This window comes from Mobula birostris, chromosome 29 (assembly GCF_030028105.1).
Source record: "Mobula birostris isolate sMobBir1 chromosome 29, sMobBir1.hap1, whole genome shotgun sequence".
Classification (NCBI taxonomy): Eukaryota; Metazoa; Chordata; class Chondrichthyes; order Myliobatiformes; family Myliobatidae; genus Mobula; species Mobula birostris.
The window spans coordinates 11,925,831-11,951,330 of record NC_092398.1 but is presented as its reverse complement, the minus strand read 5'-3'; the positions used below and the strand labels follow the sequence as shown (position 1 = coordinate 11,951,330).

Below are 25,500 nucleotides of genomic sequence, written 5' to 3'. Positions count from 1 at the left end.
TCCCGTTTCTACCTCCTACCCAAGATCCACAAACCTGCCTGTCCTGGCAGACCTATTGTCTCAGCTTGCTCCTGCCCCACTGAACTCGTTTCTGCATACCTCGACACGGTTTTATCCCCCCTTGTTCAATCTCTTCCTACCTATGTTCGTGACACTTCTCACGCTCTTAAACTTTTCGATGATTTTAAGTTCCCTGGCCCCCACCGCTTTATTTTCACCATGGATGTCCAGTCCCTATATATTTCCATCCCCCATCAGGAAGGTCTCAAAGCTCTCCGCTTCTTTTTGGATTCCAGACCTAATCAGTTCCCCTCTACCACCACTCCGTTCCATCTAGCGGGATTATTCCTTACTCTTAATAATTTCTCCTTTGGCTCCTCCCACTTCCTCCAAACTAAAGGTGTAGCTATGGGCACCCGTATGGGTCCTAGCTATGCCTGTCTTTTTGTTGGCTTTGTGGAACAATTTATGTTCCGAACCTATTCTGGTATCTGTCCCCCACTTTTCCTTCGCTACATCGACGACTGCATTGGCGCTGCTTCCTGCACGCATGCTGAGCTCGTTGACTTCATTAACTTTGCCTCCAACTTTCACCCTGCCCTCAAGTTTACCTGGTCCATTTCCGACATGTCCCTCCCCTTTCTAGATCTTTCTGTCTCTTTCTCTGGAGACAGCTTATCTACTGATGTCTACTATAAGCCTACTGACTCTCACAGCTATCTGGACTATTCCTCTTCTCACCTGTTTCTTGCAAAAATGCCATCCCCTTCTCGCAATTCCTCCATCTCCGCCGCATCTGCTCTCAGGATGAGGCTTTTCATTCCAGGAGGAGGGAGATGTCCTCCTTATTTAAAGAAAGGGGCTTCTCTTCCTCCACCATCAACTCTGCTCTCAAATACATCTTCCCCATTTCTCGCACATCTGCTCTCACTCCATCCTCCCGCCACCCCACTAGGAATAGGGCTCCCCTGGTCCTCATCTACCACCCCACCAGCCTCCGGGTCCAACATATTATTCTCCATAACTTCCGCCACCTCCAATGGGATCCCACCACTAAGCACATCTTTCCCTCCCCCCCCCCCGCTTTCCGCAGGGATCGCTCCCTACGCAACTCCCTTGTGCATTTGTGTCCCCCCCCATCCCTCCCCACTGATCTCCCTCCTGGCACTTATCCTTGTAAGCGGAACAAGTGCTACACAAGCCTTACACTTCCTCCCTTACTACCATTCAAGGCCCCAGACAGTCCTTCCAGGTGAGGCGACACTTCACCTGTGAGTCGGCTGGGGTGATATACTGCGTCCGGTGCTCCCGATGTGGCCTTCTATATATTGGCGAGACCCGACACAGACTGGGAGATCGTTTTGCTGAACACCTACGCTCTGTCCGCCAGAGAAAGCAGGATCTCCCAGTGGCCGCACATTTTAATTCCACGTCCCATTCCCATTCTGATATGTCTATCCACGGCCGCCTCTACTGTAAAGATGAAGCCACACTCAGGTTGGAGGAACAACACCTTATGTTCTGTCTGGGTAGCCTCCAACCTGATGGCATGAACATTGACTTCTCTAACTTCCGCTAATGCCCCACCTCTTCCTCGTACCCCATCAGTTATTTATTTATATACACACATTCTTTCACTCTCCTTTTTCTCCCTCTGTCTCTCTGACTATACCCCTTGCCCATCCTCTGGGTTTCCCCCCCCCCCGTCTTTCTCCCTTGGCCTCCTGTCCCATGATCCTCTCATATCCCTTTTGCCAATCACCTGTCCAGCTCTTGGCTCCATCTCTCCCCCTCCTGTCTTCTCCTATCATTTTGGATCTCCCCCTCCCCTCCCACTTTCAAATCTCTTACTAGCTCTTCCTTCAGTTAGTCAATTATTGCACATCAGTAAACTGTGTACATACATCTACTGATGCTTCTGGACACATCTTCAGTGATGTTCCTGGAATCACCGGGTGTTTCGGGTCTTTCAACATCATACAACCTCCTCCAGGTGACCCAGCCGGGGCTGATCAGACCCCAGCTTGTGTCCAGATGGCTAGCTACTTATGACTCCATGGCTCCCCTCTTTTGAGCCACAGCCATCTTGAGGCCCTCTCTGCCACATTGGTGGTACTGCGGATGGCTCTCCTCTTCCTCTCTCCCTCGATGCCCAAAATGCTGAAGGCTCTAACTAAAGCTTGCAGCTTCCTATCAACCCCTCCCTTCGCCGTTGCCTCCAGAATTTGGTTAACATCGTCATCAAACTGCTTCCACAGTGAAGTCATGTTAGCTGCAGGCCATTTGATCCGCCTCCTGTTAGACTTCATGTTCGAGGGATTAGTTTGCAACACTTGGAGGTTCCGGGCACTATGGGGTGACTCCGGGCCTGGCCCCTCCTTCATCTCACCAGGTTGGATACCTGCGCATTGTGCTGCTCCTGCTCCCACCAAACACTTCATCCTCGTTTGGTGTATCTTCAATCCGCCATCGTATTATTGTGCATATTATTATTCTGTACTTTATTATTAGTTGAGTCTACACACTGCTAAGTGTGTCTTTAAATGTTGCTGCTGTAATGAAAGAATTTCCTGCTAGGGATCAATAAAGTACTTATTATTATTACAATGAAAGCTCAACATCAGGCTGTTGAATAAAAGAGGATAACTACACTCACTTGCCCCATCATTGAAATGTTCCCACAACCAACAATCTCACCTTAAGGACTCTTTATCTCATGCTCTTGTTATTTATTGCTATTTATTTATATTTGCATTTGCACAGTTTGTTGTCTTCTGCACTCTGGTTGATCTTTCATTGATCCTGTTATAGTTACTATTCTATAGATTTGCTGAGTATGCCCAATGGAAAGTGAATCTCAGGGTTGTATATGGTGATATGTATGTAGTGTGATAATCAAATTTACTTCGAACTTTGAAAGGAATCAAGGGATGCAAGATTTGTGAATAGATTATAAAGATATCAACAAATTCTGAATTACAGAGAAGGCCCACAGAGCTGAATGGCCTAACTCTTGCTTTTATTTATGTACATAATAAACCCAAAATTTATACAGAGCTTGAGTTGAGACTGTGTTGCTTCCCGCCACGCAGAGGTATTGGAGTTGGTGCGTGAAGGCGGCGTGCTGTATAACCGTGGTAGATTGTCATTGTTATTTCACTCGCGATCGCAAGACTCTTTTGCACAGTGATAGTGTAAGTTGCCGCAGGCTTGTTACACTTGTCTGGTGGTGCGACTGTAGAAGCCATGTAGCCTCGATTGTAGCGGGGACGAGGCCTCGAGCCACGGGCTTGCCTACAGCTGCAAGCCAGGTGAGGGAACGCTGGAGGTGGTGCAACGTGGCATCCGTGCTCAGCAGGAGGCTGGCCTCTCCCGTTGGTGCTGCCCTCCCCTGTTCGAGCGGTGGAACAACAGTCTGGACTGCATATGTCTGCGCACTGCCAGGAGATTGTACCAGGACATGTCACTGAGGGCCTTGGAATACATATATGTTCTTTTCCCACGTGAATCGGCTTCTTTACGCGCTTTTTTGAATGCACTATTTTGTTCGCTCTGCACCGTGGCCCCCGAAGAACGGTGCCTCATTTGCCGTATCTATTATGGCTAAATGATAATTAAACTTGATTTGATTCGTATCTCACTCTGCTGACAAGATAAAGCAAACAGGGAGAAAGAAAGTGACACAACTTACATAACACAAAGTAAGGCTTTCATTGTACAGATCCAGTTAATTTCCCATTCTTACAGATATGGTGAAAGGTTTATATTTCAGACTGGATGGAATAAAGCTGAAAATAAACTACCCTTTGTGTTCTTTCTGGAACTATCTGATTTCTAAATCTATCTAGATTATTTACAAATTAACAAAATGACATCACATGATTAGAATCTGTTTGCTTGATATAAATGGTGTGGTAGCAGCTTTGAGGGCCACTTGATAGTCCTGAAATCGAACCTCAGTGCAGACTGGCGCCTTCAGCTTCCCTGCTTGAATGAAGCCGCACAAATGGGAGATCATTTCCTGCAGCAAACCTGGCAAAACAGAAACACAGCTTCTAAAAATATATATAGATTTCCATCGTGTTACATGAAAAACACACGCCTGGGATATTAAATAACAAGAAATTGAGGGAAGCAATAATCAATTAGAATCTGAATTAATATCACCGGCATCGGTCATGAAATTTATTAATTTTATAGCAGCAGTACAATGAAATACATGATAAATATAGAGAAAAACTGAGTTACATTAACATATATACATATATAAGGTGTGGGCACATGGCCAAGGCATTGGACTAGCAACCTAAAGGTCGTGAGTTCGAGCCCCAGCCGAGGCAACACGTTGTGTCCTTGAGCAAGGCACTTAATCACACATTGCTCTGCGATGACACTGGTGCCAAGCTGTATGGGTCCTGATGCCCTTCCCTTGGACAACATCGGTGTCGTGGAGAGGGGAGACTTGCAGCATGGGCAACTGCTGGTCTTCCATACAACATTGCCCAGGCCTGCACCCTGGAGAGTGAAGACTTTCCAGGCGCAGATCCATGGTCTCGCAAGACTAACGGATGCCTTTATATATATATACACACACATATATATATATACATACACACACATACACATACATATATATACACACACATTTTTTTAAATAGTTAAATTAAATAAGTAGTGCAAAAACAGAAATAAAAAATGTTGTGAGGTAGTGTTCATGGGTTCAATGTCCATTCAGAAATCAGATGACAAAGGGGAAGAAGCTGTTCCTGAATCATTGAGTGTGTGCCTTCAGGTTTCTGTACCTCCTTCCTGACGGTAACAATGAGAAGGGGGCACGTCCTGGGTGATGGGGGTCCTTAATGATGGATGTCGCTTTCCTGAGGCATCGCTCCTTGAAGATGTTCTGGATACTACGGAGGCTGGTACCCATGATGGAGCTGACTAACTTTACAAGTTTCTGCAACTTACTTCGATCTTGTGCAGTAGCACCCCCCCCCACCCCATACCAGACAGTGATGCAGCCAGTCAGAATGCTCTCCACAGTACACTTAAGGGCTCAGATTTAAAGGGGAAAAGGATTAAAATACTGATTAATTTCTTCATGCTTATGAGGGATATGCCAGACATGTGTATTTCTAGGTTTTTCTGTGTTAATCATAATGGTCCAATGATGTTAGTGGAATGAGGTCCTGCTCGGTCTCTGGTCTCCCTATACTTCAAATGAGACTTGCTCTAAAACCTTGTCAATTGTACAAAATAGGATTGGAAGTGGATGGCTGCAAGCCAATGCCAATACAGCGACGGACGACACAGAAAGGACGTTACTGAATACCCTAAAGCAGATTCCTGCAAGTGTCCTACATTCAGACAATAACAAATCTGCATATAAAGCGGAGGTGCTGAAACTGTCTGGCTGGTGCAGGAACCACAACCTATCACTCAACATCAAGAAGTCAAGAGAATTGATAACTGACTTCAGGAAGGCAAGAGGTCCCAAACAAGCCCCATTATTCCTAGATGGTGAGGGAGTGGAAGGAGTCCCCAGTTTCAAGTTTTAGGAGCCAAGGAGCTCTCTTGGTCCGTTAACACAACCTTGATAGTAGGGAAGGCAACTATACTACCCGAGGTGCTTAAGGAAAGATAAGCTGCCCCAAAAATTGCTGGCCAACTTTTATCGACGTGCGGCAGAGCATACTGACATTCAGAATGACAGCGGGGTACCCTAGCTGCAGCAAGACAGATCACAAAGCTCTCCAATGGGTTGTTAAGAAGGCTGAGCACAGCACTGGAACTCCACTACTGGACTTGGAGACAAGCCGACAACACCACTAACGTAGGCTGAATCAAAGGTGGTGATGAATCAGCGTATAGGAGGGAGACTGAAAATCTGACTGAGTGGTGCCATAACAACAACCTCTTACTCAATTCTCAGCAAGACCAAGGAGCTGATTATTGACTTCGGGAGAAGGAAACTGGAGGTCCATGAGGCTGTGCCTCTACTTCCTTAGGAGTTTACGGAGATTCAGCATGAAATCTAAAACTTTGACAAACTTCTGTAGGTGTGTGGTGGAGAGCAAATTGACTGGCTGCATCACAGCCTGGTTTGGAAGCACCAGTGCCTTCAAACAGAAAATCCTACAAAAGTTAGTGGATTCCGACCAACACATTATGGATAAAGCCCACCCGACCACTGAACACATCTACATGAAACGCTGTCACAGGAAAGCAGCATCCATCGTCAGGGATCCTCACCACCCATGCTCTCTTCTCACTACTGCCATCAGGAAGAAGATACAGAAGCCTCAGAACTCACACCACCAGGTTCAGGGATAATTATTACCCCTCAACCGTCAGGCTCTTGAACCAAAGTGGATAACTGCACTCAACTCCACTTGCCCTATCATTGAGATGTTCCCACAACCTATGGACTCACTTTCAGGGATTCTTATCTCACATTTTCAATATTTATTGTTTACTTATTTATTCATTATTTCTTTTTTTTTGTATTTGCACAATTTGTTGCTTTTTGCACCCTGGTTGAATGCCCAAGTTGGTGCAGTCTTTCACTGATTCTATTATGGTTATTATTCTATAGATTTACTGAGTATGCTCACAAGAAAATGAATCTCAGGATTGTGTGTGGTGACATTTGTATACTTTGATAAGTTTACTTTGAACTTTGAATAGGTTAGGACCTTATTCATTGGAATGTAGAAGATTGAGGGGATATTTGATAGAGGTATGAAAGCAGAGGTTAGGTGGGACTATGACTAGAGGTCATAGGTTAAGGTGAAATTTTTAAGCGGAACATGAGGGGAAACTTCTTCAACTAGAGGGTTGCGAGAGTGTGGAACAAGCTGCCAGCACAGGTATGCATGCAAACTTGATTTCATCGTTTTAAGAGAAGTTTGGGTAGGTATATGGATCGTAGTGGTGTTGATGGCAATGGTCTGGGTGCAGGTCAATGGGACTAGGCTGTTTAAATACTCCAGCATGGACTAGGTGGGCCAAAGAGCCTGTTTCTATGCTGTACTTTTCTACATCTATATAAATATACCCAAAGATGTGGCCTCCCCAGCTCTCTGTGCCAATGAATTCCACAGATTTACCACCCTATGTCTAAGGAAATTCCTCTTCATCTCTGTTCTAAATGGACATCCTTGTATTCTAAGGCTGAGCCTTCTTGTCCCAGACTCCTCTACTATAGGAGGCATCCTCTCCACATCCACCCTATCTAGGCCTTTCAATATTGAATAAAGTTGAATGAGATTCCCCCCCAACCACCCCCACCATTCTTCTAAACTTCAGTGAATAGAGGCCCAGAGCTATGAAATAGGCCTCATACATTAACCCTCACATTCCCGTGAACCTCCTCTGGACCCTCTCCAATGCTAGCACATCCTTCCTCAGATAACGGGTTTAAAACTGCTCATAATAGTCCAAGTGCAGCCTGACTATTGGCTTATGAAGTCTCGGCATTACATGCTTTCTTTTATATTCTAGTCCTCTTGAAATGGATGCTAACACTGCATTTGCCTTTCTAACTTTAAAATAAATTGAATCAGGGAATTTCAACATCACCTCCCAAGTCTCTTTGCACCTCTGATTTCTGAATTTGCTCCTTATTCAGATTTTTATTATTAATTGTAAAGTTAGACGAGTGGTAAATATAAATATTATTTATTTATTTTTAAATTTAAAATAGGTGCAGGAGTAGGCCATTCGGCCCTTCGAGCCTGCACCGCCATTTATTATGATCATGGCTGATCATCCAACTCAGAACACCGCCCCAGCCTTCCCTCCATACCCCCTGACCCCTGTAGCCACAAGGGCCATATCTAACTCCCTCTTAAATATAGCCAATGAATTGGCCTCAACTGTTTCCTGTGGCAGAGAATTCCACAGATTCACCACTCTCTGTGTGAAGAAGTTTTTCCTAATCTCGGTCCTAAAAGGCTTCCCCTCTATCCTCAAACTGTGACCCTTCGTTCTGGACTTCCCCAACATCGGGAACAATCTTCCTGCATCTAGCCTGTCCAATCCCTTTAGGATCTTATACGTTTCAATCAGATCCCCCCTCAATCTTCTAAATTCCAACGAGTACAAGCCCAGTTCATCCAGTCTTTCTTCATATGAAAGTCCTGCCATCCCAGGAATCAATCTGGTGAACCTTCTTTGTACTCCCTCTATGGCAAGGATGTCTTTCCTCAGATTAGGGGACCAAAACTGCACACAATACTCCAGGTGTGGTCTCACCAAGGCCTTGTACAACTGCAGTAGTACCTCCCTGCTCCTGTACTCGAATCCTCTCGCTATAAATGCCAGCATACCATTCGCCTTTTTCACCGCCTGCTGTACCTGCATGTCCACTTTCAATGACTGGTGTATAATGACACCCAGGTCTCGTTTCACCTCCCCTTTTCCTAATCGGCCACCATTCAGATAATAATCGGTTTTCCTATTTTTGCCACCAAAGTGGATAACTTCACATTTATCCACATTAAATTGCATCTGCCATGAATTTGCCCACTCACCCAACCTATCCAAGTCACCCTGCATCCTCTTAGCATCCTCCTCACAGCTAACACTGCCACCCAGCTTCGTGTCATCCGCAAACTTGGAGATGCTGCATTTAATTCCCTCATCCAAGTCATTAATATATATTGTAAACAACTGGGGTCCCAGCACTGAGCCTTGCGGTACCCCACTAGTCACCGCCTGCCATTCTGAAAAGGTACCGTTTATTCCCACTCTTTGCTTCCTGTCTGCTAACCAACCCTCCACCCACACCAATACCTTACCCCCAATACCGTGTGCTTTAAGTTTGCACACTAATCTCCTGTGTGGGATCTTGTCAAAAGCCTTCTGAAAATCCAAATATACCACATCCACTGGTTCTCCCCTATCCACTCTACTAGTTAAATCCTCAAAAAATTCTATGAGATTCGTCAGACATGATTTTCCTTTCACAAATCCATGCTGACTTTGTCCGATGATTTCACCACTTTCCAAATGTGCTGTTATCACATCCTTGATAACTGACTCCAGCAGTTTCCCCACCACCGACGTTAGGCTAACCGGTCTATAATTCCCCGGTTTCTCTCTCCCTCCTTTTTTAAAAAGTGGAGTTACATTAGCCACCCTCCAATCCTCAGGAACTAGTCCAGAATCTAACGAGTTTTGAAAAATTATCACTAATGCATCCACTATTTCTTGGGCTACTTCCTTAAGCATCCTGGGATGCAGACCATCTGGCCCTGGGGATTTATCTGCCTTCAATCCCTTCAATTTACCTAACACCACTTCCCTACTAACATGTATTTCGCTCAGTTCCTCCATCTCACTGGACCCTCTGTCCCCTACTATTTCTGGAAGATTATTTATGTCCTCCTTAGTGAAGACAGAATCAAAGTAATTATTCAATTGGTCTGCCATGTCCTTGCTCCCCATAATCAATTCACCTGTTTCTGTCTGCAGGGGACCTACATTTGTTGTTACCAGTCTTTTCCTTTTTACATATCTATAAAAGCTTTTACAGTCCGTTTTTATGTTTCCTGCCAGTTTTCTCTCATAATCTTTTTTCCCCTTCCCAATTAAGCCCTTTGTCCTCCTCTGCTGAACTCTGAATTTCTCCCAGTCCTCAGGTGAGCCACTTTCTCTGGCTAATTTGTATGCTTCTTCTTTGGAATTGATACTATCCCTAATTTCTCTTGTCAGCCACGGGTGCACTACCTTCCTTGATTTATTCTTTTGCCAAACTGGGATGAACATTTGTTGCAGTTCATCCATGCAACCTTTAAATGCTTGCCATTGCATATCCACCGTCAATCCTTTAAGTGTCATTTGCCAGTCTATCTTAGCTAATTCACGTCTCATACCTTCAAAGTTACCCCTCTTTAAGTTCAGAACCTTTGTTTCTGAATTAACTATGTCACTCTCCATCTTAATGAAGAATTCCACCATATTATGGTCACTCTTACCCAAGGGGCCTCTCACGACAAGATTGCTAATTAACCCTTCCTCATTGCTCAAAACCCAGTCCAGAATAGCCTGCTCTCTAGTTGGTTCCTCGACATGTTGGTTCAAAAAACTTTCATGATGAAAGTTGAATGATCTGCCAACAGAAGAAAAAGGAACATAGCATGCTGGCTTGAATGTTTTAATTTCAATTACCAAATTGCATCATTCAAGCTAAGTTTTATAAAGGAACAAGGAAGTCAGATGATCCAAAAATCAATATCAAACCAAAGAATTGACCGAGAATAATTACAAAAGACTTTCTGTATTCTTCCTTGTTCTGAAAAATAACAAAGCCTCATCAGAATTAAAGTAATCAAAACCCACAAGGCAAATTTCAGCTTCAAAGTCGACTCACCATGCCCATGATCTCGTTTCCACTGTGTCATCCAGAAGCCACGGATCTTAAAATCTTTAAAAATTAGTGTACTCTGGGAAGGAAAAGAATAAAATGCTAAAATCCCGACGTTAGCATCCAGATCAGACAAAGCACATTTTTCTGCAATAGCACACACACAAACATTCCTTGTTATAGAGCCATAGAATGAACACCACAGCACAGAAACAGGCCCTTTGGCCCATCTAGTCTGTACCAAACCTATTATGCTGTCTAGTTCCAACAACCTGCACCCAGACCATTGCCCTCCATACCACTCGCATCCATGTACCTATCCAAATTTGTCTTAAATGTTGAAATCAAGCACGCATGCACCAGTTTTGTTGGCAGCTCGTTCCATACTCTCACCAGCTTGAGTGAAGAAGATTCCCCCCCCCCGTAAACATTTCTCCTTTTGCACTTAACCCATGACCTGTAGTTCTAGTCTCACCTAACTTCAGTGGAAAAAGCCTGCTTGCATTTACCCCACCGATACCCTCATAATTTTGTATACTTCTGTCAAATCTCCTCTCAATCTTCTGCACTCCAGGGAATAAAGTTCTCACCTATTCAATCATTCCTTATAACTGAGGTCCACCGATCCCAGCAATATCCTTATAAATTTTCTCTGCACTCTTTCAATCTTATTGATATGTTTCCTGTAGTTCTGTGATCAGATTAGGCCTCACCAATGCCTTATACAACTTCAATTTAATATCCCTACTCCTGTACTCAATACTTCGATTTAGGGACCAATGTGTCAAAAGCTCTCTTTACAATCTCATCTACCTGTGGTGCTACTTTCAAGAATCTATGGATTTGTATTCTCAGATCCCTCTCTTTTACCGTTATCCTTGGTGTCTCATCGTTTAAATCTTACCCTGGTTTGTCCTCCCAAAGGGAGGCACCTCACACTTCTCTGCATTAAATTCCATCTGCCATTTTTCAGCCCCTTTTCCCAGCTGGTCCAGATCCCGCTGCAAGCTTTGATAGTCTTTCTCGTTGTCCACTACACCCCCCGACCTTAGTGTCATCCACAAGTTCGCTGATCCAGTTTACCACATCATCACCCAGATCACTGATATAGATGACAAACCACAACGGACCCGGCACCGATCCCTGCGGCACATCGGCTTCACCGTCCTCCGGTCAGACAGGCAACCATCTACAACCGCTCTCCCGCGAAGCCAATGTCTAATCCAATTTACTACTTCATCCTGAATGCCAAGCAACTTCATCTTCTTGACCAGCCTCCCATGTGGGACTTGATAAATATGTTGCTAAAGTTCATGTAGACAACATTCACTGTCTTTCCTTCACCAATTTTCCTGGTAACTTTGCTATTAATCATGGTGCCCTAAAACAGAATACAATGCCAGCATAATTCACTGCTCAAAAGGCACAACACTAAAACCTGTCAGGAACTTCTGGTTTAAGATGCCGCTGGTGATGCCCAGTGGCTACCTATCGGTGACAAAATACAAAACAAAGAAAACTACTAAACACTTTATTAATAATGATCACCGCTAACAATGGAGAGGCGAGCAGAGGCAGGGGCGAAGGCAAGAGCGAGGAAAGTCCTGATGCCTGATTGATTTAACTGCCAGGTCAATTGCAAAGGTCGGGTGCGGGCCAAATCATGGCAGTGGGGTCTAGACACCAGAGCAGTCCGAGATCGAGGAACAATCTGATGTCTGGACAATTTAAACACTGATCCAGATCAGAAAAGTCAGGGTGTCGGGACCGGAAATGAGGGACGGGCCAGCTCTGCTCGCCTCTCTGCAACATTTACTTTGCTCTGTGCTGAACTAAGGCTACAGTGAAGCTTGGCTTCACGTCTGTGGTCCAGCAACGTTTACTCAGCTCCACGATGAACTGAGGTCATGGCCAGCTCCGGCTGCAATGATGCCAGGCTCTGTGTCTGTGGTCCTGCGATGTTTACTAGGCTCTACGATGAACTGAGGGGCTATGGCCTGCTCCTGCTGCAGTGACGCCTGGCTTCGGGTCTTTCGTAAAACTTCAGTTCTGAATGCAATTTGCTTACTTTTACCGTTTGCACAATATATTTTATGTTTTTTGACAATAAATGTACTTTCAACCTGCAAGAAACAGCAAGATCCAGATGGGGATATATTTTTGCACTATTTTCTGCTTGAATTTTCATCCTTGGATCAGTCATCTTTGGCAAGTGAATGATAAGGACGTTTTCAGCTTCACCATTAACACTGGAAATCCAGTGTAATATAGGTACAACAGGGGGGAAAAAAAACAATCAAAACCAAACAGTAAAAGCAAGTCACAATGGCATTCCATCTCCTGTTACTGCACAGAGACCAGGTCCCTTATACACACTTGGTTCTAGAGTCTGAACACTCAGAGGTACATACTCTAACCACCTGCGCTGGGAATCTAATGCAAACCATTGCCTGCAGCAATGAAATGCTAATCTCAGTGTAACACCTGTGTAGCACTGGTCTTATCGCGTGTGACTAGTTGCCGCACTCTTTGAGAAAATCAAACTACACTAGGTGCTAGTAGGTCATCAGAAAATTCTAGGTATCAGAAGGAGGCGGTGAATAGAAACCACACACTTCTGGAAGTAAGGATTTTTTTAATAAGAAAAAAAATGTACAAAATATTTACGAGAGCAAGAACAATTCAAAATTTCAACATTCTATTTAGGTTCCAAATCTTAGATATCAAACCATAACAAATTCCTTTTTAATTAGAATCAGTGAGATTCCTTTATTACTCTAATCTCTCTAGCTAATTAGATCTAGTGTTATTCTCTATTTAAAAGTTTACACACTGAACTTTCCTTTTTACTTATCCCAAGTTAGTTAGAAAACCAATTATAATTACTATTCTTAAGTATTATAGTTAACTTCAGTTTCAGTTCCAGGCAGTATATCTGCAAGTTTAAATTCAAATTCAAAAATTATATATAAACACAGCTTAACTCCTTTCACAATTCTCCAACATCGCAACTTTTAAACAAAGTAAATCTCATTCAGTAACTTATCAAAATCTTTGCAAATATAATCAGTTCTTGCAGAATCTGAATTTGATTTTCTTCGAATGAAAATACCTTATACCTGCACATCCAACCATATGAAGTCCTCTGCGTCATGACATATTTCGCTCCCGCGCTGGTTCTTCGACTCTTGGGTGGCTCACCATCTTGTTCCTTGGTTCATTGGATGAAATAGTTGATTGTCCACGGAACGTCAGCTCACAAACTTGTACCAAAACTTGACCTTGTTATGATTCTACAGAACTAATTTCCGACTACACGGCAGGGATTTTGATGAATGGTCTCTGTTGATATTATCTCATTATACTGCCGTGTGTTATAGCAGTTGCTTCAATACATCTTTTATCGCTATTGTCTCTTCTTCACCCTGAGGTTTTCAAGTTAGTAGGGTGAAGGTACTCACTACTCATTCCATTCTTAACAGTGTCACAAACCCCGTGACGGGAATAAAGAACCAGCAGAGATGGAAAACACTTTGGAGTCTCGTATTGCTATAAACTAATAATATTTCTTAGTAACTACGCAATACAGTAATATAAATGTAAATAAATCAAACAGGTTAGCAATGATTTTATATATATAAGTAAGTGTGGAATATATATATGTATGAAAAACCAAGCTTCTTTAAGTCTAGTGGTAAAAAGATACAGTCTTACGATGTTGAGTAAAATTCAGTTCATGGTATTTAGTTGAGTAGTGATGGAGAGATAGAGAGAGAGAGAAAGTGAGTTGAGTCTTCAGGTGAGCTGATGCCGTTGATCTTCTCCTCGTCCTCCAAAATCCTTCACAAGTCACCGACTGTGACTTTAACAAGGGGGACCGGTTTTCCTGTGGTGGAGCTATCACCCCGGCAAGGGTGGACACATAGACAACTCCCCACCAGTCAACCCCTTCTCCTTCACTGGTAGAGCAATTGGATTGATCCGCCTGATCGATCCTCCAAAACCCACTTTCTCTGCGGGCATAACAATGCTCATTCAGTTTCCAGATCATGTGTCTGAGGTCTGTACCATCTGACCTTCTATTTATCTCACCGTGCTGAGCATCACCTGTCATTCAAAGAGTCCCTCCTTCCTATGCCTGTGAAGAAATGCAAGCAAGCAGATCTGTCCTTGAAAGTAACATCAATAATGTGCTGTCGGTCACCATAGCAACCTTCCAGCTGCTCGGTGTTATCTCCAGAGCAGAAATCCAAAGTTATCTCCCGTGCCCTAATGTGACAGTCCAACCGTCAATCTTCGTCTCTCTCTCTCTCTCTTTTCAAAACAAACCATCGGTGATAAATAACTCTCTCCCTCTCTCTTCAAACAGTTAATAGGGGCACTCCTGTATCCCCTCACAACAGCTTATGTCTTCAGCTTCTAATTGTCGCTTCGTTTCTCTTCTTGTCTGTGGCTGAGTCCAGCCCGCTCCTCCATCGCATAGCGTTTTTTTCAAGTTCTCCACTTTAAAAAAAAATCGGTAACCCTCGTTTTCATCCCTCCGCAGCTGGAGCTTTCTAACATTACATCTTTTGAGTTTAATTAACCTGGGTTACACCAGTGTTGCATGATTTGATGCAGAGTGAACCATCAAGACCCTTTGCAGAGGCTGCCCACAAATGATGAGGTGTTGACGTGACCCCTTGCACCAAGATGTAGGATTGAACACTGCATCCCGGCTGGCACGGGGGACGGGGGCCATTGTCAGGGCCTAGAAGTGGCTATTCCAGGTGACGGCTGAATCAATCCCCTGAGCTCTGATATTTCTCTATGTTAATGAGGTTCAAGAAATGTTAAGTCAATTTTATTGTCATTTAACTATATACATGTATACCGTCCCTCCAAGAGGACCACAGCTTTGTCATGGTTTGGAGGTTTGCATGCTTCAATGACACGGAGAGCTATGTTGGATGGAGACAGGGCTTTATGCTTTGGCTCTTGGTAGGGTCACTCATGCCAAACAGGTCAAAGGGTAGAGGTCAGACTAAGAGTGCTCCACTGGTCCTCCGGGTTCTGGGGTTCAGCTCAGGGCTAACAACTCTGACTGGTCAAACAAACTTGTTGCAGAAACAGCAATGAAGAATCCTTCTACATCTGAGTATGACAGTATTCTCGAATCCCCACAAGGGACTTGCATGACTGACAGTAGTGAAAACTGAGTGGAAGCTACTGACACAATGAAGGAAACTCTGAGCACAACCAGAGATAGAGGACCTTCATTGCTGCCCTAAATGCCAGCAGTAAGTAACTAAGTAATACCGTCAAACGAGACATTTCTTCGAACCAGGGTTATATGCACAGTAGTACATATAACACACAAGCTTCCCCTCGGTCAAATCATTCAAAAACAGGACATTTCCTTCCATTATTATGCTGACGACACACAACTTTATCTCCCCTTGAAATGAAACGACCAGTCAAAACTAGTCAGCCTCATGGACTGCCTGGAGGACATGAAGTGTTGGATGGCACAAAACTTCCTACAGTTGAATGAAGGCAAGACTGAAGTTGTCCTATTTGACTCCATCAAAGTGATTACCAACAGTCTTGGTAATCTGTCCACCCTTGTCAAACCCCATGTCAAAAACCTTGGTGTGATATTTGTTTCCGCCTTTAAGTTTGACAAGCAAGTTAATGCAGTAGTAAAAGCCAGTTTTCTCCAGCTTCATACTATTGCCAAAATCAAGTCGTTTCTCTCTTTCAAAGATCTCAAGAAAGTCATCCACACCCTCATATCCTCCCGCTTGGATTACTCCAACTCCCTGTATACTGGGATTAGTCAGTTGTCCCTGTCCCACCTGCAACTGGTCCAGAACGCCGCAGCCAGGCTCCTGACAGGTGCCCGGAAGAGGGTCCATATTACTCTCATCCTGGCCTCTCTCCACTGGCTACCAGTACAGTTTAGAATTGATTTCAAGGTTCTCCTGTTTGTTTATAAAGCCCTAAATGGGCTGGCCCCCTCCTATATCGCAGACCTTCTAACCCCTTATTCTACTTCCAGCTCCCTCAGGTCGGCTGACTTGGGGCTCCTGGCTGTCCCGCGATCTAAACTTAAGTTCGGGGTGACCGTGCCTTTGCTGTTGTAGCCCCTAGACTGTGGAACAGCATTCCCCTCCCTATCAGATCTGCCCCCTCCCTTGACTCTCAAGTCCAAGCTCAAAACTTACCTTTATTCACTAGCGTTTGAATCTTCCTGATGCGGCTGATTTTTGGCTTGTGCCTAGGCTCATGTGTTGTCTATTTTGTGCCTATAAGCTGTGTGCCTTGTTGTTTATATCCATGTTTCTTGTATTTGTGATTTTAGCTCCCTGTTATGGTTTGTATAGCACTTTGGTCAACATGGGTTGTTTTTAAATGTGCTTTATAAATAAATTTGACTTGACTTGACAGAACCATATGAAGGTAAGGATAAAATCTACAGATGAATTAAACATAAATACAGTGCATCATTTAAATACTGTAAGGTACAGAACAGATTAACAGTGACACCTCAAGTGCAAAATGGCAGGGAACTCAGAAGCCTAGTAGCCTGAGGGAAGAAACCGTTTCCCATCTTGACCGTTCTTGTCTTTATGCATCATAGTCTCCTGCCTGATGGTAGAAAGTCAGAGGATGCTGGATGGATGGGTGGGATCCGTGATTATACTAAGGGCCCTGAGTACGCAGCGCTCCTGATAAAGGTCCATGAGAGACCTCCTATCCAATGTTGGGCTGCTCCTATGCCAGATGGAGATGCAGCTTGTCAGGATGCTCTCAAGGGTGCTCCTGTAAAATGCGGCTAAGATGGAGGTGAGGAGGGGTTGTGGGTGGAGAGCCTTGCTTGCCCCAATCTCCTTAGGAAGTGGAGGCGCTGCTGTGCCTTATTGTTCAGGGAAGTGATATTCAGGGACCAGGTGATGTCATCCGTAATGTAAACTCCCAGGAACTTGGCGCACTTAACTCTATCTACGGAGGAGCCATACATTCATCAGCACCTTCCTGAAGCCCGCAATAATTTCCCCGGTCTTCTCCACGTTCAGACTTAGGTTTTCTTCTCGAACCAATCCGTCAACCACTCCGCTTCCACTCTGTACTCTGTCTCGTCATTGTTGTTGATGAGGCCAACCACTATCATAAGCTGGTTAAGTATACTGAACTGATATCCTTCCCAGCACTCGCTCAACGCTTCCACTGAATCTCAGGTTTAATCAGTGTTACTGTGGTAGTTCGCCAAACAGAGTCCACCTCAATTTGATTTTATGCTTTTAATGGTTACCTTGCCACGTCACTAGCATAGTAGGTAAAGATCACATGATTATTCCATCACAGCTGCTCTTTATACTATACAGAACAAGAACTATGAGTTCCTGTAGTTTAATATTACATAGAAACATAGAAAAATAGAAAATAGGTGCAGGAGTAGGCCATTCGGCCCTTCGAGCCTGCACCGCCATTTATTATGATCATGGCTGATCATCCAACTCAGAACCCCGCCCCAGCCTTCCCTCCATACCCCCTGGCCCCTGTAGCCACAAGGGCCATATCTAACCCCCTCTTAAATATAGCCAATGAACTGGCCTCAGCTGTTTCCTGTGGCAGAGAATTCCACAGATTCACCACTCTCTGTGTGAAGAAGTTTTTCCTAATCTCAGTCCTAAAAGGCTTCCCCTCTATCCTCAAACTGTGGCCCCTCGTTCTGGACTTCCCCAACATCGGGAACAATCTTCCTGCATCTAGCCTGTCCAATCCCTTTAGGATCTTATACATTTAAATCAGATCCCCCCTCAATCTTCTAAATTCCAACGAGTACAAGCCCAGTTCATCCAGTTTTCTTCATATGAAAGTCCTGCCATCCCAGGAATCAATCTGGTGAACCTTCTTTGTACTCCCTCTATGGCAAGGATGTCTTTCCTCAGATTAGGGGACCAAAACTGCACACAATACTCCAGGTGTGGTCTCACCAAGGCCTTGTACAACTGCAGTAGCACCTCCCTGCTCCTGTACTCGAATCCTCTCGCTATAAATGCCAGCATACCATTTGCCTTTTTCACCGCCTGCTGTACCTGCATGCCCACTTTCAATGACTGGTGTATAATGACACCCAGGTCTCGTTGCACCTCCCCTTTTCCTAATCGGCCACCATTCAGATAATAATCTGTTTTCCTATTTTTGCCACCAAAGTGGACAACTTCACATTTATCCACATTAAATTGCATCTGCCATGAATTTGCCCACTCACCCAACCTATCCAAGTCACCCTGCATCCTCTTAGCATCCTCCTCACAGCTAACACTGCCACCCAGCTTCGTGTCATCCGCAAACTTGGAGATGCTGCATTTAATTCCCTCATCCAAGTCATTAATATATATTGTAAACAACTGGGGTCCCAGCACTGAGCCTTGCGGTACCCCACTAGTCACCACCTGCCATTCTGAAAAGGTCCCATTTATTCCCACTCTTTGCTTCCTGTCTGCTAACCAATTCTCCACCCACACCAATACCTTACCCCCAATACTGTGTGCTTTAAGTTTGCACACTAATCTCCTGTGTGGGACCTTGTCAAAAGCCTTTTGAAAATCCAAATATACCACATCCACTGGTTCTCCCCTATCCACTCTACTAGTTACATCCTCAAAAAATTCTATGAGATTCGTCAGACATGATTTTCCTTTCACAAATCCATGCTGACTTTGTCCGATCATTTCACCGCTTTCCAAATGTGCTGTTATCACATCCTTGATAACTGACTCCAGCAGTTTCCCCACCACCGACGTTAGGCTAACCGGTCTATAATTCCCCGGTTTCTCGCTCCCTCCTTTTTTAAAAAGTGGAATTACGTTAGCCACCCTCCAATCCTCAGGAACTAGTCCAGAATCTAACGAGTTTTGAAAAATTATCACTAATGCATCCACTATTTCTTGGGCTACTTCCTTAAGCACTCTAGGATGCAGACCATCTGGCCCTGGGGATTTATCTGCCTTCAATCCCTTCAATTTACCTAACACCACTTCCCTACTAACATGTATTTCGCTCAGTTCCTCCATCTCACTGGACCCTCTGTCCCCTACTATTTCTGGAAGATTATTTATGTCCTCCTTAGTGAAGACAGAACCAAAGTAATTATTCAATTGGTCTGCCATGTCCTTGCTCCCCATAATCAATTCACCTGTTTCTGTCTGCAGGGGACCTACATTTGTCTTTACCAGTCTTTTCCTTTTTACATATCTATAAAAGCTTTTACAGTCCGTTTTCATGTTCCCTGCCAGTTTTCTCTCATAATCTTTTTTCCCCCTTCCTAATTAAGCCCTTTGTCCTCCTCTGCTGAACTCTGAATTTCTCCCAGTCCTCAGGTGAGCCACTTTCTCTGGCTAATTTGTATGCTTCTTCTTTGGAATTGATACTATCCCTAATTTCTCTTGTCAGCCACAGGTGCACTACCTTCCTTGATTTATTCTTTTGCCAAACTGGGATGAACAATTGTTGTAGTTCATCCATGCAACCTTTAAATGCTTGCCATTGCATATCCACCGTCAATCCTTTAAGTGTCATTTGCCAGTCTATCTTAGCTAATTCACGTCTCATACCTTCAACGTTACCCCTCTTTAAGTTCAGAACCTTTGTTTCTGAATTAACTATGTCACTCCATATTGTGCCATTATAAGCATTTGGCCAGTACTATCAAACAATATAATCCCAAAAATTCAGAATTTCATTCTTAAGGAATTCGACTCCAATTGTTTACCATGAAGATCAGACGAAACCATCTAAAATAGTAAAGTGCTAAATTATACAGAAATCAATTTCCTTACCACTGGAATTGTGACAGGTTGTTTTGCCATTCCACCATATGTCACAATAGTTGCTCCTTTCCTGTATGAGAAAGATCCAAAATAAGACATGGCCTGTGGTAACAAAAGTCACATCGAAAAGAATCAAAAGCAACCTTGGAACTTTTTTATGTGCAGAGCATAATATTAGGATTTTCTCATTGGTGCCCGCGTCTGATTGCTACCATCAGGAAGGAGGTACAGTAGTCTGACGGCACACGCTTAGTGATTCAGGAACAGCTTCTTCCCCTCTGCTGTCCAATTTGTGAATGGACATTGAACCCATGAACACTACCTCACTACTTTTATAAATTTGACTGTTTAATATATACATTTACTGTTATTCACAGTGTGCTGTGATTTTAAACCTGATTCTGATTCATTTGATTTACAACGTTTGTGACCATTTGCCAAATCACCAGTATAAATTACTGGTTGTTTATGAATACCACTGGTATTAATTGCATTCTCTCAACTGAGCACTGTTCTCTGTTATTTTAACCCTTGAACATTCTTCAACCCTTCATTCATGATATTGCAGAAAGACCATTGAGACTTGCACAACGATAAGCAATTTTAGGCACCGCAGTCTGTTTCAATTGTGCTCATTTCATTAATATTTCAACCACTATTATCTGTGATGGCACGACATGTAATGTTGATGAAAAAAAATCATAACTCCATTTCGGAGAAGTATTAAAGAATGAGATCTCTAAAGGGAAACTTAAAGCCACAGTTTTCTGAGGCTGTTCATACGCGACTCCAATCTTGTATGATAGCACCATAGATCAGATTTCATTTCTAGACACCCCATTATAGAAAGGCTGTGGAAGCTTTGGAGAAGATGCAGACTGGATCCTGTCTGGATTAGAGAATATGTGCTATGACAAGAGGTTAGGCTAACTTGAGTTGTTTTCTCTAGAGCGGCGGAGGCTGTGGGGAGACCTGATAGAAGTTTATATGGTTATGAAAGGCATAGATAGCATTGACAGCCGGCATCTTTTTCCTTGTTGTCTAAAGGATTATTTATTTAGACATTTCATTACTAGCTTAATTAGTTCAGCACAACATCATGGGCTGAAGAGCCTGTTTCTGTTCTATGTTCCAGTTTACTTAAGGCATCCGTTAGTCTTGTGAGACCATGGATCTGCGCCTGCAAAGTCTTCACTCTCCAGGGCGCAGGCCTGGGCAAGGTTGTATGGAAGACCAGCAGTTGCCCATGCTGCAAGTCTCCCCTCTCCACGACACCAATGTTGTCCAAGGGAAGGGCATTAGGACCCATACAGTTTGGCACCAGTGTCGTCGCAGAGCAATGTGTGATTAAGTGCCTTGCTCAAGGACAGAACACGTTGCCTCGAACTCATGACGTTTAGGTCGCTAGTCCAATGCCTTAACCACTTGGCCACATGCCCACTTCCAATTTATTATGATGTAATTTTCAAAACTAACAACCCTATCGGATTGGTCGGCTAGTGGCACAGTGACATCAGCGCCAGACTCTGGAACGGAGGTTGTTGGTTCTTGATCCTCCAAAATATTCCGCATGGAATTTAAACGGGAGTGGTGGAATTTAAACTGGAAGTTCCCGGGTTCGAATCCAGTCGGGCTGTTCCCTAGTACGCTTTCTATCTGGTGCCGGGTTGAGTGTTGAGCTCGCAACTTGACCTTGTAAAATAAAGAAACGTACTGTACTGCGAAATGTCTGTGTGAGGAGTGGCGCGCCACACAGTCTCTCGTTCCGCACCTTGTAAGGCATGAAAATACCCGACACTGGCCTCTCAGGCCTGAGTCGACGTCATCATCAGCAATCCTATCATTCAGTAGTAGAAACACTCAGAGCAAATTCAGCGCAGCAAATCTACATGCACACCTTGCCCCAGATTAAAGTGAATTTCAACCAATAGACTCTGGACTCTTTGCTTTGAAGTTCCTTAGGGAAACTTTCCTGGCACAGGACGAGCCACACAGTTAACAGCATTGCATGCATCTCCTCAGTCATGACTTCTACATCTGCACACTGCAATTCTCCAGTCACAAACATAGAGAGGTCAATTACTGGTGCATCTGACCTGCCATTCTGTAAATGGACTAAGTATCAAGTCCACGTGCAATATTTATTTGTTTTTCTACTTTTGCTTCCCCCCCCCCCCCCCCCCCCCCAGCTCTACTGCACCTTAAATCGTCTGACTCACCTGGGGTCCTGTCAGAGTCTGTGATCTACAGCTTTACTCAAGCTGCGGTTCTTCACGGCAGTGGGTTCTCACCCTTGGAGCTCACCAAGTGGCCTGCGTTTGGGGATCTCCAGGTGAGACCTGGAAGACGTGCACCACCGGGGTGCGGCCCTGAGGACGGCCCAATTCCTCGCTGGTGTTGCTGACGGAAACATCCAGTAAGATTGAAACGTCGAGTACGCTGTGTACGCAGCTGTCGAAATAAGCGACGCTGCAGATTTAACGTTGAAACAGCGAGCTGTTGGTCCTTCTCTCTCTCTCTGTCACTGTGGCAGGAGCGATACTTCTCTCCCTCTACAGTGAGACAGAGTACCTGTCTGAGATGTCAAAGTGTTGGAATGGACAGTAGTTTTTTTGATGGACTCTAGATCATGGTGGCGTGGGCACGCGGTCAAATGGTTAAGGCATTGGACTAGCGACCTGAAGCCCGTGAGTTCGAGCCCCAGCCGAGGCAGCGTGTTGTGTCCTTGAGCAAGGCACTTAATCACACATTGCTCTGCGACGACACTGGTGCCAAGCTGTATGGGTCCTAATGCCCTTCCCTTGGACAACATTGGTGTCATGGAGAGGGAGGCTTGCAGCATGGGCAACTGCTGGTCTTTCATACAACCTTGCCCAGGCCTGCGCCCTGGAGAGTGAAGACTTTTCCAGGCGCAGGTCCATGGTCTCGCAAGACTAACGGATGCCTTCAGATCATGGTGTCTGGGGCTTTGCTATTGTTTGTATGGTGGGTGGTGGGTGGTGTGGGGGGGGGCTGATGATTTTGCTGCTGCTTGTGCATGGGAATGGGGAGGGGTGGGCTTTGTGGTCCCAACATTTTTCTGTCAGTCATTCTTTGGGGTTTTTCTTCTGTTTCGTGGATATCTGTGAAGATTAAGAATTTCAGATTGCATATCGTACACATTCTCTGATATTAAATTGAATCATTGACCCATTGACAGGATCTGACCTGGACCAAACTTTTACTGCAAATGCTGATGGAATGTGTGTTAAGACAACACCACTACAAGTTACATGAGAGTTTTAACGTACATCAGCATGTGCCTGGAGGTAAACTTTTTAATGCAAAGAATTATCTTGTGACTAGGGTCACATTTACAAAGAAATATTCAACCTCCTTTGAGGATTGCTTTGAAGCCCTAATAAAGACACGTGAAATTCAGGTGGTCCCCCTTCACTGTACCAAATATATCCGATACTGGCAATTCATTTTGTTGCAACCATGATACTTACTCCAAATGTTTTAGCATGTTTGTAGCAGTTTTACCACTGACACCATTCAGAGCTAGACGAGGTCTTGGAACTTCCTGTTTGTAGGAACAGCATCAAAAAGATTACATTTTAATTTGGAGAAATGAGGAAATACAAAACCTGCAAAAAAGTCCAGGTTAGTTTATAGAGTGAATAAACAAAGTCTAGACTCTAGGTTAGGGGTTCCAAACCTGAGGTCCATGAACCCCTCGGTTAATGCTGTTCGGGTGTTTTTGGGGTTAGGACATAAAGCAACTAACTTCAGCCACCAATCTTCAGATATGAATATGGACTGCAGATGAAATTTAAAATGCAGCTCTGGACAATGGATTCCTAAAAGTTGTGAACCACAATAAATTTGAAGATGAGACAACATTCATTTAAAATTCAATTTTGCGTCTGTAGTGCGGATGTGAAGAAGGAGATGTAAAAGTTATATGTATTTCAAAGGTAAGCATTGTGGATGTATTGTAAATATAGAATTGTCCTTTGAACTTTAGCATATAAAATATCATGTAATGTTGGGTCAAGCAGGCCTCTTCCTCCGAAAAGGTCTCAACATGATGTCTGCTGTGTCTCATTTTGTCAAGTAAAGAGACTGCTTATTTTCTATCAGCTTCTTCTCTCCGGTGACTTTGTTCATGAAACAACAAATGGCAAGGCCCTACAGCATGAAAAGGTTGGGAACCTCTGCTCGAGGTGGTTGTCTCATTAAACCACAAATGTTAACACATGAACTTAAGTATCTTGAACAGTGCACATGACTCTAAAAAATATACAAGCAGAGACACAGTTATACAAGACACAGCAACACAAGGAACTCAGCTGGTCAGGCAGCATCTATGGAAAAGAGTACAGTTGACGTTTCAGGCCAAGACCCTTCTTCAGGACTGGACAGGGAGGGGGAAGACGACAGAATAAAATGGTGGAGGAGGGGAACGCAGATAGCTGGAAGATGATAGGTGAAGCCAGGTGCGTAGGAAAGATAAAAGGCTGGAGAGGAAGGAAAAGATAGAATAAGACAGAATCGGGTTTCATGTATTGGTATCAGAATCAGGATTAATATCACTGGCATATGTCGTGAAATTTGTTAACTTTGCAGCAGCAGTACAATGCAATACATGATAATATAGAAAAATTGTGTATTACAGTAAGTATACCTATATTACATAGTTAAATTAAGATACGTAGGGGAGAAACAGAATTTTTTTAAAAAAGTAGAAAGGTAGTGTTCATGGGTTCAACGTCCATTTAGAGGGGAGAGCAGCGGGGAAGAAGCTGTTCCTGAATCGTTGAGTGTGAGCCTTTAGGCTCCTGTACCTCCTGAGAACGAGGCATGCCCTGGGTGATGGGGTTCCTTAATGATGGACGCTACCTTTTTGAGACACCGCTCCTTGAAGGTGTCTTGGATACGATGGAAGCTAGTGCCCGTGATGGAGCTGTCTGAATCTGAGTTTACAACTCTCTGCCGCTTACATCGATCTTGTGCAATAGCAACCCCCCCCCCCCATACCAGATGGTGATGCAGCCAGTCCGAACACTCTCCATGACACATCTATCACATTCATTAAAGAGATTATTTTACTATACACACGACAACACCTCTACCTTCTTAGAAGTTTGCACAGACTTGGCATGTCATCTAAAACTTTGATAACTTCTAAAGATACACAGTGGTGAGTATCCTGACTGGTTGCATCATAGCCTGGTGTGGAAGCACCAATGCCCAAGATCAGAAAAACCCACAAGAAGTGTTGGATGCAGCCCAGTCACCACAGGCAAAACCCTCCCTACATCTACAGGC

General features: G+C 44.0%; 1 protein-coding gene across 2 annotated transcripts in view; it reads right to left on the bottom strand.

Annotated features, from left to right (window-relative positions):
- Positions 1-2,980: 2,980 nt before the first annotated feature.
- mecr (mitochondrial trans-2-enoyl-CoA reductase) overlaps positions 2,981-25,500 on the bottom strand; it is a 63,049-nt gene continuing 40,529 nt past the window's right edge. For both annotated transcript variants that reach the window (XM_072246902.1, XM_072246903.1), the window contains exons 7-10: positions 23,679-23,752; positions 20,197-20,257; positions 10,376-10,448; positions 2,981-4,032 (exon numbers count right to left, since the gene is read on the bottom strand). In XM_072246902.1, the coding sequence (XP_072103003.1) occupies positions 3,875-4,032; positions 10,376-10,448; positions 20,197-20,257; positions 23,679-23,752 (366 nt within the window). In that variant the 3' untranslated portion in view covers positions 2,981-3,874. The remainder of the gene's footprint in view (positions 4,033-10,375; positions 10,449-20,196; positions 20,258-23,678; positions 23,753-25,500) is intronic.